This window comes from Fusarium verticillioides, chromosome 3 (genome assembly GCF_000149555.1).
Source record: "Fusarium verticillioides 7600 chromosome 3, whole genome shotgun sequence".
NCBI classification, from domain to species: domain Eukaryota; kingdom Fungi; phylum Ascomycota; class Sordariomycetes; order Hypocreales; family Nectriaceae; genus Fusarium; species Fusarium verticillioides.
In genome coordinates this window covers 3710490-3722932 of record NC_031677.1, presented here as the reverse complement: position 1 = coordinate 3722932, position 12443 = coordinate 3710490, and the positions used below count along the sequence as shown (strand labels likewise).

The 12443-nt window shown below is 49.1% G+C and overlaps 6 protein-coding genes across 6 annotated transcripts; 5 read left to right on the top strand and 1 right to left on the bottom strand.

The window, feature by feature from the left end:
• The first annotated feature begins 251 nt into the window (after window positions 1-251).
• Window positions 252-5351, top strand: FVEG_15645 (hypothetical protein). The gene is made up of 2 exons (XM_018904836.1): window positions 252-4944; window positions 5000-5351. Exon 1 carries the CDS (start codon window positions 637-639, stop codon window positions 1003-1005), a length of 369 nt encoding a protein of 122 aa, XP_018750590.1. The 5' UTR covers window positions 252-636; the 3' UTR covers window positions 1006-4944; window positions 5000-5351.
• FVEG_15646 (hypothetical protein) lies at window positions 1893-2825 on the bottom strand. The gene has a single exon (XM_018904837.1). It carries the CDS (start codon window positions 2648-2650, stop codon window positions 2342-2344), a length of 309 nt encoding a protein of 102 aa, XP_018750591.1. The 5' UTR covers window positions 2651-2825; the 3' UTR covers window positions 1893-2341.
• Window positions 5352-5673: 322 nt separating the features above from the next.
• FVEG_15644 (hypothetical protein) lies at window positions 5674-6321 on the top strand (the record flags this gene model as incomplete). Its single annotated transcript, XM_018904835.1, has 1 exon — window positions 5674-6321. One exon carries the CDS (start codon window positions 5674-5676, stop codon window positions 6319-6321), a length of 648 nt encoding a protein of 215 aa, XP_018750589.1.
• Window positions 6322-7029: 708 nt separating this feature from the next.
• On the top strand, window positions 7030-7977 carry FVEG_05470 (hypothetical protein; the record flags this gene model as incomplete). The annotated part of the gene is made up of 1 exon (XM_018893702.1): window positions 7030-7977. One exon carries the CDS (start codon window positions 7030-7032, stop codon window positions 7975-7977), a length of 948 nt encoding a protein of 315 aa, XP_018750588.1.
• A 241-nt stretch (window positions 7978-8218) lies between these two features.
• On the top strand, window positions 8219-9378 carry FVEG_05469 (ATP synthase subunit delta, mitochondrial). The gene is made up of 5 exons (XM_018893701.1): window positions 8219-8451; window positions 8521-8550; window positions 8666-8819; window positions 8898-9076; window positions 9132-9378. The coding sequence occupies exons 1-5, from the start codon at window positions 8350-8352 to the stop codon at window positions 9162-9164; spliced, it is 498 nt and encodes a 165-aa protein (XP_018750587.1). The 5' UTR covers window positions 8219-8349; the 3' UTR covers window positions 9165-9378.
• Window positions 9379-9628: 250 nt separating this feature from the next.
• FVEG_05468 (hypothetical protein) lies at window positions 9629-12172 on the top strand (the record flags this gene model as incomplete). Its single annotated transcript, XM_018893700.1, has 2 exons — window positions 9629-11663; window positions 11712-12172. 2 exons carry the CDS (start codon window positions 9629-9631, stop codon window positions 12170-12172), a joined length of 2496 nt encoding a protein of 831 aa, XP_018750586.1.
• Between the last annotated feature and the right edge of the window lie 271 nt (window positions 12173-12443).

The window sequence follows — 12443 nt, the reverse complement described above, 5'->3', positions numbered from 1 at the left end:
CAATGGAATCGTCGCTTGTATGTATGTACTTGTAAACCTCCACTTCCCACCAGTTACGAAGCGTGGTTTTGGTCGTACTAAGCAAACACCAGCCGCTTTCATATTCGAGGCGGTGTATCTGTAAATCGCATAGCACAGCATTAGCTGTTGTTGATGTTGATGTATGTTTGCTGTCGTGTTGTGCTGGTCATTTGAAGGCTTGTGACTGACAATCAGTCACTTTGCCAACCAAATCCTCAGATGATAGACATTGACTTGACACACAACTTGCTTGTTCCAGTACGCAGTCACCCCGCGCAAGGGACTCATTAGCCTATCTATGCAAGAAGGGTTGATACGCAAGATGCGCCACAGGCCGCTTTGTTGATCTTTTGGCTGGAGGTTTGGTCTGTCTGTTACAGGCGTATGTAGAGGCGTCGACAAAGCCTCGTCTCCCTTTGTCAGTGCAACCAAGCACAATGCACAAAGAACAGCAACACGAGTTGAGTTGCCTTCCATCGCCTACATACTTTCTTTGCCTTCTCAATCAGGCTTTGTTGCACTGAATATTGCACGTTTCTACTCTTGGCTAACCCCAAGCCGTGGGGGTACAGGCCACAGAGCACGTACAGCAGAGCAACAACTGATCCAGACCTGATGCTCGCCTCGTCGCTCTTCAACTTCCCCACAATCACCTGTTCCGTTCATAACAGGACTGCCTTTCTACTGGTGCCATTTCCGCTCTCGCAAGCTGAGCTGCCGTCTGCGTCTTTGTCTGCGATCTACCCTTGCTCCAGGGACGCACGCAGTAGCCGCCTTAGGTGCCATGTTGTCTCTCCAATCTGCATCAACAGCAACCCCTTCGTCCATCAACCAATTAAACTCTTCTCTTGCAACCAGGCTCGTGAGCTCTCCCACGCCTGGCCCACTTGCATATGTGCAGAAATGCATGCAATGCAAGCCAGAAATCCCCCGATGACGACAGTTTGGCATGGACATGGATGTGTTTTACTGCTAGCCACATAGCCTATCTAGCCTATCCATGTGCCCGCGGAATCAATCAATGGACACATGAAATCAGAGTCAAGAATCCTTTCAGATCCTCAAAGATCATCTCTCAGGTTTATTACAAAGGACCCTGAAACCGACTAATATAGCAAACCGAAACAATCGTCTCTCTCTCCTATCTCTCAAGTTAACAGATGAAACGACTGAAGGGTCCTTGTACGACCTAAGCTGCGCGATATCCCAGCTTCTCGTGACTCGCATCACTTCGTTTAATACTGCGACGATCATGGAAGGTGTCTGAAACTGTCCAATCTTATCTGGCGCTGTTTACTGATCGCCAATTGCCTCGGTCTCTTCCCGTGAGTTGGAGCTGCATGCAGGCAGTGCAACCCCCCCCCCCCCTTCAACTTGCTTGAGCAACCTGCAACCAAGGAATGACAGTCGGGGTCTCGGTCTTTGCGATAACGGACCTGTCTGATTTGATATCAGTTCTCTACTGGCGGCTATGTCAATTGGTACGCGTAGTATCGTACATACAACAGCACATTGGCCAAGACTGGACAAGCTGGGCTCACTCTTACTCTCTGGCTTCCTTGAACATTGACGCTCCTCGTCACGTTGACCCGTCCTGCTGGGCACTAACCCCGCGTTGTGAAGTCAAACCCCGCATCTTAAAACAATATGACAGTCAACGCGGTATCAGCGCGTAGCTGTTAAATTCGCATGTTACTCTGCTGTGCTTATGCTTGTTTGAGAGGGTGTCTTCTGTGCTCTCGCTCATGCAGCCCAGATAGCCTTCTGAAGTTGACTGTCCAGTGTCCTTCACCCACAGCCCGCCCACCCACTCTTTGGACAGGGCTCTGACATCGCGAGACTCCGGCGGTGAACATGCTATTTCTTTACGTTGTTGAAATTACGGCTGGGATCACGAACAAGAAAACATCGAGCTACAAAGAGGATAATGATCACGAGATGACCGCCATCATGGCAACAATGGAGTCAGCTCTGTGCATTCAAGTTGCTCAGCATATTACCGCTAAGCAGTATATGGGATAGCGATAGCCATTAACAGGATATCCTGAGAAGTCGTTTCGATACACTTCTCGAATTCTAACTGCATCCAACATACCTACCTACATAGACTTTGATCTAGCTGGTTTGGAGACCGAGCACATGGGTCTCAAAAGTATCGCATTGTGACACTGGTGAACGCTGAAGAGGGTGCAGATGCATTTATCTACGGGAGATACATTGATCAATTAATGCTCATCAAAGCAATGTCACCACCGTGTAAGTCCTTACCCGCACCTCGCATATCGACCCGCATGCCGCAAAGCTCCATCTCTCTGCATCGTCAAACAGACCCAGGTCTCGGCCGGTTATACCACTGGACTGGCCCGACTTGAGGACCCATCATCTCATTGATTTTACGCCGAAAACAGAGAAGACAGGTGCGCGGTTTTTTGGCAAAGGAGGTGTGGACTGCTGCATGATGGGTTGTACAGCATTCGATGGAGTCTGAGGAGGTGGACTGAACTCTCATCTCATTTTCCCTTGCCGTTCTCCCTAGCCGGTTCCTTTCATCCTGAGAAGAGCCGACCGCCCGTGAGATGGCTTGATGTTGATACAGCCGCGGGATATGGGTGCCCATCAGAAGCCACATCTACAGATTGAGGAACAAGCATTCTTCGTCATGCAAGATGCATCCTCTATGACGATGACGGTACCGGTCTTGTTGCCGGTTTGGAATCTTTGCTTCCGTAGTCAAGTTGCCGATCAGGGACGGGACTTGTCTTGACATGCCCTCCTAGATCTCTGCCAAGAGATTGATTTTCTCCGAATGGGGCCAGAGCTTTTACAACCTCAGCTATAACTCTCTCGATACGGCGGCTGATGAGGCTGAATACCGACGGACAGACAATAAATTACTTTTGAAAAGTCTAACGGTCATTCATTGACTACTCTAGCTACTGTACTTGGGCGCCGGAAACTTCCTTGTTCTCCCTGCTCGAGGATGAAGCCATAGTGGGTTCCTGAAAATTTGCTTCCCGTCCAGACTTTTCTAGACCAACAACAGCTTCAAGCTTGAACCTTTTTTTGATTGACTCTCTTCATCGTTCTCGGTCCGCTAGTGTCGCGATGAGAATTGGCTTGAGTACTTTACGATACCTCCCCAAGCCCAAGGCTTCCTCCACTTACCGACAAACCGTCGAGGCAGAGCTCGTAAAATGCTAATGAAAGTCAATCGTAATTTCTCACCAAGAATGAGGTTCAGCCACAGTCTGACCGCGAATTACGGTCTCGTCAGTGGAGACCTCATCACTTTTTTCCAGCTTTCAGCCTTCTTCTTCGAGCTCTGTAACTGTTGTTGAGTTCCCACACCCGCTTGAAGGTTCAAGTTCTGGCTTTGCACACTTTGGTCTCCTCCCATATTTCCCTGTTAACATGGCTGAGACTGTGATGCAATTCACTGCTCAGAGTGTCTTGGCAGGGGCTGGGTTTGAGAAACGTTGATTCCACTGCAGGTACTGTACGGTAACATGCTGTAACAATACAATACCGTACTGTATGTATTGGATACGGGCTGAGGTGTATTTGCCAAGAAGGAATTACGCAGTAAGGTGAGATAAGCACAGCTGAACTTGTTTATGCTGCGCCAGGTTGATGATGAAAAGTGAGGATCCGTGACGCCATGAGCCACTCCTGTTGTCACGACGATGCCCAAAAAGCTACGTGTATTCCGTGGCAAAGGACAACTCTGCGAGTTTCACTTCTCACCCATCACCGCGCAAAGACGCACATGGAAGATCTCGGGCCTCACGGATCCCGGGGATCGTCAACTGCCAGCGGACTCTCGAAGGCCCGAAAGTCCATGGAGTACGGAGTACGTACGAATGGCGGGTTCCAGCGCATTTGATGGGTTGGAAAGCAGGCACAAGAAAGCATAAACGTTACCTAGCCGACTTGTTTCTGCGACGTGTGAGGTCATGACAGCTCAGGTGATCGGCAATCGTACAGTACGCGTTTGAGTGCCGAGTCAGCGAGTCCAGATTTTTCCTGTTTATTTGAGCTTTTGCTTTGGTGATGTCTGAGAGGGAGAACCCGGTTCCTCCGAGTCATATCCGGCTCGGTTATACTTTCCAGACGGAAATATCTGGATTTATGGTCGATTCGACATATTGTCGTCATGGAGGAGGGGAATTTGAGGGGTTGTCTAGTGGATGAAAACGACAGAAACTGAGAGACCTATTCTTGGGTACAGGGTAACCTGTTTGTCACGAATGCTTCACATGACACAGGAAAGGTCATTCACCAAGTTGGATGATTTGTGCACCGTCGACTAATGTCACAGTCAATTGGATCATCTCATAAGACCCTTATGATAGATCTCTTTCGTCTCACGTGAGACTCATGAACGTTCAGGGTCCATATTCGTATCACATGAATGCTGTGCTTATTCTCAAGCGTTCAAGGCATATGGTCAGACACAACTGACTCTGTTGCTCCAAAAAGGTATCGTTGGGGGTTGAACGGAAAAAGTAACAAACACATGAAATATATTTCCTTATGGTGAATAGACACAGCTACGATACCATATTAATCTTATCTCGGATGAAAGAAGCTTTATGTTTCTGGATTATTCACTGCAGAGAAACCAAAGAGTTCAAGCATAGAAAAGCTCATGCTCTACGTATTCAGTATATAATATCACCACAACTGACGTCTCACCTGTGAACCCAAGACTGGAATCCACGTTGCCTCTGTTTTCGAGCAACTTCATACTCACAAAGCGAGCCACAATGGTAAGGAATGAGTGAGATATCCCAGGCAGTATGACAGGGCCACCATAAGTACTTACTAGTTGATTCACATAACTTGGTATCCATGAGATTGTCATTGAGTGTGTTTTCAAAGCATAACACCACCAAATGTTAAGAGGGAAAGGCTTGAACCAACGTCCGTCGACATACGGCATCGGATACTGTCACTATTACTAACTTCCTGCCTACAGTGAGATTAAGTACGCCAAGAGAAGACGGCTCGGAGTGAAGTGCCAACACGAGTGAACATTCTTAGTATTGGTGGTTGTGTGCATGGCAGTCTTAGACAATCTCATGTCAGCACCCTCACCATGAGATACAGCATGCCTAAGAGAACGAGCTTGCCCTGATGCATATCATTGAAAGATGTCGAGAACATAACAGGCAACAGACTGTTCGCTCAAAGATCGGTTGCTTCTTAGCTAATTAGTATTGATTCTCTATCAGTAGTTGCCACTTTGCTATATTGATCACACGTGCATGATGGAACTTTACAGCATGCAAAGCATTGTGATCTAAGAAAGATTCCTTAAAAAAGAAAGCATTGTCATTACACTTGATACAACCTTTGATTAAACCAAAGAAACCCTGGTTGACTATACTGGAGTTTGTGTTATGGCTTACTTATTGGTTGTACTAAGATCTACAAGAGGTTACACCAATATCTTTGCTTCTCCTAGGCTTAAGCCACATGCAACTAAAGCTTGTACCTACAGACAGGCTCCCCCTCACCAACTGGACTCCGTGACTCCCTTGAGAAACAAGTCACAATTATGATAAGGGTCACCAGAATCTGAGCAGTACATCATTGGTACCATTGTCACCTTCGAGTCTGAGATCAGTCACACAGAACGAATCGCGCGCCATGGTGTCAATGGAGACCCTTCCGATTGAGGCAATCTACAACATTGCAGACCTCGTCATAGAAGAGGCATTTGATGAAAACGTCTTCGCAAAACCCCAATTGGCTCTAGCCCAAACAAATAATCATTTCTATGATATCGTCAACCATCGACTTCGTGCAGCAAGCCATTGCTGGGCAGCTCGAGAGGGGAGAATAGATATCCTCAAGAAGGCACATGAGCATGGCGCCAATCTAAGCGGGGCTGGAACGATGAGGCCTGAAGAGAGAGCAACACCTTTGCACTATGCCATCAAGCATGGGCATCGTGATATCGTCGAGTACCTCGCTGAGATTGGCGTGGATCCCCATGTGCCAACCAGACAAATCTGCGATTGCTGGAGCGATACTGAGCCCGTAAGGCCTTATGCCCTTCACATGGCCATCCGACATAGTGGTTTTGAAGGGACTGAGAAAATACTGGTCAAGGAGCTAGGAGCATATTGGACATTTCAGGGAACATCAGCTTTGGACCATGTTGATCCCCAATATATCAGTGACAGGGAAATCATTGACTTGCTCGTTGGGCTGCCTGGATCAAGACATGCTGCTGATGCATTACGATACGCTCTCAAGTGGAACGAGCCTGAGCTTGTGAGCCGTCTGCTTTAGAGGTCTGACATGGACGCCTCTGTGCCTGATTCTGAAGGCCAAACTCCTCTCTTCTGGGCGATTCAGTACAAACGAGTGGATATTGTCAAGTTACTGCTCCAGCGTCAAGAAGCCAATCCCGGAACACCTAGCAGGAGCGGCGTCACCCCCTTACAGGTGGCCGTTGGCGTGAGAAGCTTACCACTTGTCGAATTGCTCCTCCAACGCGAAGGAGTCAATGCTCGCTTGACTGACGCAGGAAAAGCCAGTGCCCTTCACATTGCTGCCGCGCGTGGGGAACTAGAGATCGTGGATCTCCTCTTGTAGCAAAACGGTCTTGATGTAGCATCCCCTGATTCAACAGGGAACACTCCTCTACACTGGGCTGTCAGAAGTCATGACAAAAAGTACCATCCAAGTTTGGTTCCGATATACGATGATGATAATGAAAATAACGACGACGATAGTTATACTTTCGACGAGCCACCCGGGTACAGAGAAGAAAGCCTCGACATCATCAAACGATTACTAGCCAGACAAGAGGTCAACGCGGGAGGCCACGATTGAGATGGACTCACCCCTTTACATCACGCTTGCTTGACAGCAGATTACGAAGTTGTGGCGCTCTTGCTTCAACGTCAAGATGTTGACCTCAAAGCTCGAGCTGTAAATGGGCAGACACCTCTCCATCTGGCAGCATCGCGTCATCAGCGAAGTGCAAAGAGGATAATGGATTTGCTTCTCGAACAGCCAGATGTTGAGATAACCGAGGTCGATCACGATGGTCGGACTATCCTGCACTACATATGTGGCGGGCTCGACAAAGAGTGCCCAGTCCTTGATTTGATCGAGACCGTGCTTCAAGCAGGCGTCCCGCTTGACCAGGAATCTGCGACTGGTTTGACGGCTTTCCACCAAGCACTCTGTAGCGGGTATTGGAGCGTCGCCCTGTTTCTACTCGACCGCGGTGCAGATCCCATGATTTCGAAGCGTTTCAAGTACAATCACAGCCTGCTGCATATCATCTTGAAACATTCTGACAGCCACGATGGAAAATGCGAACTAGTCGGCAGGCTCATCGAGAAAGGCATTGAAGTCGATACTTACACTGACTCGCCTGTTTTCGATCCCCGGTTCAATGAGGACGACAAGATCGAAAACGTCATAGGTATACGATCCCCAGATACTCTTGTCGGCTCAGGTTGTACTCCGCTCTTGTTGGCATCAACGCGCGAGTACAGCCTCAACAACATGAAGATGCTCCTTGCGGCGGGAGCAGACCCGAGTGCGCGCGTCATCATCAGAGATGTAGAGTTTGAGGGCAAGACAAATGGTAATCGTCAGGTGTTTCTATCCGGAGTGTTTCGCCATGTCTGGGAGCCTCTTAGCCAAGGCGAAGGTGAACTCCTGGAACATGTAGATCCCATCGAGGTGTTGCTCCAATTTGGTTCACGGCTAGATTTTGATGGCCCAGCGGATAGTCCGCTCCAGGAAGCCTGCAAAGTAGTAGAAAAGGGACAGTTTGCTTTGTTGAAGATTTTGCTGGGCCTTTCCGAGGCAAGGAATGTTAGCGAAAGCCATGTTGATAAGTTCATCTCCGCGTACAAGGACAAGACGGAGTACACTAAGATTCACGAGAGGCTGGAAATTTTTAAGAAAAGGGAATTCATCGATTAGTGTTGTACTTTGGCTGTTTGAAGTCGTTAGTGTTAGTTAGCCATTGAAGTACCGGCACTTTATTGACGTTATGTAATATATATATCAGTATAGCAAGAAACAGGATAGTAAATCTGGCAAGAAATGTTATAGTTAGATAACTTTGTTTCACTTCAAATCTATAGAGAGAGTGTAGCTGCTCTCTGTCGAAGGACTCTCTTGGGTCGGTTGCAAGGATAAAGGGTGTCATGTGACATAGCACGTGCCCATCATGGAGATCGGATTTTCCCGCTAGCCGAATCGCGAATTGCTGCTCCGGCAAAGATTCGTGCCAGCGACCGACCTCATTTGAGCTCACCCAAGCAACAACCTCATCCACCAGCTCAGCCCATCATGAACTCCTTCCGCGTTGCCCGTGCGGCTCTCCGAGCTCGCCCCTCCGCCATCCGAGTCCCTCTCCAGCGAAGAACCTACGCCGAGGCCGTCCCCGACAAGGCAAGATTCAGCGAACCCCCGGCTACGACTGGGTTTTTGCGTACCGAGCCCGACTGACCGTTATCGCAGATCAAGCTGAGCCTTGCCCTCCCTCACCAGGTATGACACCGCCCGCGCGATACCCGGATCGACGAATACGATTGCAATTGGACCCTTACGATGATGGCACCGTCGCCAATTGATTGATGCATGGGAGCTAATTGCCGCAACGCAGTCTATCTATAAGTCCCAGGATGTCGTCCAAGTCAACATCCCCGCCGAGTCTGGAGAGATGGGTGTCCTCGCCAACCACGTTCCTTCCATTGAGCAGCTGAAGCCTGGTCTGGTTGAGGTTGTCGAGGAGTCCGCTGGCTCCAAGCAGTTCTTCCGTACGTCATAACTTACAGATCCAGATCCAATATCCAATTGCTCGAGGTCGACAAATCGCTGATGGAATTTTGTCTTAGTCTCTGGTGGATTCGCTACCGTTCAGCCCAACTCCGTCCTCAGCATCAACGCCGTTGAGGGATACCCCCTTGAGGACTTCAGCGCCGAGGCCATCCGAGCCCAGATCGCTGAGGCCCAGAAAGTTGCCAACGGCAGCGGAAGCGAGCAGGATATTGCTGAGGCCAAGATCGAGCTGGAGGTGGGTTTTAGACGACGACATACGCTTGCAATCGAGTTTACTGACGAGGGAACAGGTTCTCGAGACCCTGTCTGCGCACGTGAAATAAGTGTACAGCTAGTTTGTTGTGACGGAGGCCCTTGTACATCAATATTCTACCCATATTTAGCACGAAAAGCTGTGACAATTGATACCAGTTCTGGTTGTGCTCCTCCTAAATTACATGGACCACTTTTCCCTGTTCAGTGACTCCTTCCTTCTGGATTATCTACCATTCAGTGACGTTGATAGGCAATGAATACAATCATTAGTTGACCCAGCGCTGTAAGGAATTCCACAACTTCCACTCCTGCAATTGCGAGGTAGGATGGACTTTTCTCTCCCTGCCATTCACCTTATGCTCCTGATTTGTGACTCCTACCTACAATATGCCACCCCTTTCCGCACCTCGCATATTGATACTCTATACCGACTACTCGAACTTGTGGGCTATCGTCAGTCGCCGTCGCATGGCTTCTGAGGCGATTAGCCAATATCTTGAATAGCATCACTTACCTAACTCAACAACACGTTATGATCCCTCCGGGAGTCGTCGGTGATCGTGTTCGCCAGCTCCAGACACTTACCGAAACGCAAACCGCGAGTGGGCGACCTTCTGGCACTTCTAAGCGATCGAGTAGAAGCACTACGATCGGTTGGGGGCCAGGAGTGGCCAGTGAGAACAAGACTCGCACATCGAGAGACACACTTCCGAGACAAATATCCTTAACTCTATCGCAGAAAGATAATCCAAGGCTCAGTGCTGTCAGGGGCTCCAGGGGAAGAAATGGATCAACGAAACCAAGTGTTGCTGGCTTCCGGCCTAGGACGAGCTATGGACGAACTACCTCGAATCGGCCGAGCCAGGCTCTTCGTTACTCAGCTAGTACAGACATGCTTCCTTCAGAATCTTTCATGTCCTCATACCTTGACTCGACAAACCGCTCTCGTACTGCAAGCTCCACAGAGAAATGCCAAGATGCGATGGACATCCTTGAGCAGTATGGAATCTCTAGACCCTCTGGATGGTTCTCAGATGGCGATGCAGGCACGCCAGATCAAATCAAACAAACGAAATCGATGCTCTCGCAAATCTGTCACTCGTGCGGTAACCCTCTCGCTTTTGAACGGTACTGCCCTCACTGCGGCCACGATTCTTGTATGAAGTGTACGGGACAGACCCCTGGACAACCCCTTGGCCACAGGGTTCTCAACAGTTCAGTACAGTATCAAGAACACTCTTTCATAGGCAAGATACCTGAGCTGCCAATACAAGGTGAACACCCCGAAAGCGAACACAGTCACGCTGCACGTACTACAGTTGATACTACTCATCGTCGTAAGCTCTCAAGGTTCGCATCAGAGCCAGATACACCAAGGGCATCCTTTAGAACCAAGAAGCAATCTCGCCAAAGACCGAAAACTGATCACAACACCTTGAAGCCCACTCGGAAGAAGACGATTGCGGCACCAACAGAGATCTCTAGCTCAGTGAAGAACAACCCCTTTTTTGTGGCAGACAGGGGAATGAAGAAAGAAGCCCCAGAACCTGAAATCACGACGAGATCAGTACAAGTGGAACGTAAACCCAGGCCCTCAGACTGTGTACCTAATCGTCTCAAGTCCAGCTCGCCCCGCGTTTCTCACATAGAGGAACAATGTCCCGACCCTGGTTGTAGAGCTACACACGATGGTCACCATCCAACGCGGCATAGCATTGGTTGTGCGACCCGGCGTAGTCTAGGAGCACAAGTGGTTGAAGGCAACGATTTGGATATGATTGATACAGATAAACATAACCCTGAAGATAAGGAGCACACACAGTCACTGAGGGACTCACCATCCCGAAGCAAGTTACAGATGAAAATTGACCAACTCTATCACCACGGACAAGATCTCCATCACTCACAGCATATCATGGAGCATCTATCAGCTGGCGTGCAGACTCTTGAGTCTTCTACGGATGAGAAACTCACGAACGGGCAAGACGGGCGCATGCGGGCGGATGGCTATGGGTTGAGGGTACAGAGTCAACCTGGCATTGGCATTGATCACTCCTTGAGTAGAGACGAGACTGTCACAGTGGTAAAAGACACTATCGAACACAATCTGAACAAAGAACCGGCAGTGCCTGACGAGATTGAGCCACAGCCACCTAATCTTACCGATTATCACAAGGGGGATCGGCATCCGAGCCCAAAGTCTCATGAACCCCATGACGATACCCAACCTAAGGATGCCCATTGGATAAAGCATCCTATCAACAATAACAAGACCCATGACGCGCCGAGTGACCACACGAGAATAATGAACTCACAAACCGCTAGTGAAAAGCCTGTCTCTCAGTCCAAAGGACCGAAGAAAGGCCTCAAGACCTCGCCAGAGGCAAATGAAAGGATTGCGCCACATGCTCAAAACAAGGCCTTGTCAGAAAAGGGCCATTATACTGATCTCAACTCCAAGAAAAGGCTTGGCAAACTTGACGAACCCGTTCTTGAGGGTAAAATGATGCCCAAAACAGCTCCACGTATCGACAATGACACTGAAAGGCCGAAAGCCGAGGCTACCGGTATCTCGTCATAGAGGACGCAGTTAAGGAAGGTCGATAGGTCTTCAGAACAGCCACGAAGTCAGCAACTAACCCCTTCCCATGTCGAGAACTGGAGGCGTGAACTCAGCAGTGTAAATAGTCGTACGCCACTACCTGAAAAAGACAGGAAGGATAGTTGCTTCAACTGCAATCCTACTCAGTCATCATCACCTAAGCAAACAGAGGGTGGTTTTCAGATCTTCGTTGAAGATGAGTCACATAACAAGACTGAGAATGAATTGAGTGCTGCCTTCGAGTCACCTATGCCTCGACTCAAGGTAACAGACATTGAGCATTCCCTGGCTCGCGAGAGCGTCGAGGAATTGTTGGCCAAGAGTCCACAGCCACAAGAGATAGCAGCAGCAGAAGAGCCAAAGAGTACGAGACTCCCGAGCATAACAGAGGATCGATCTCGCAACGACTCTGAGATGTCAACATTGATCTATGACCCTAGACCTGTGATGCCTTACAACCACATGTGTGCTTAGCGAGCTCGCTACATGGACCTCAAGAGCCAAGTTGACGAGCTTGGGCTCGAATCAGGTCGCCCGTCGCCAGCGAAACAAGCCCAGGGCGTGTGTTCCCGCTCCAATGGCGATGTTGACATTGAGGGCCTCACAGTAGTGATGCATCTCAGAGGCAAGGATGACTTGGTTATCAATACAGACTTGAAAGGTGGTCTACAGGAACACATGAGGCCGCGATAGAGCAGAGCTCCGCAAGCGTAGGAAGGCTAGAATGGTCAGCATAGACCAGACC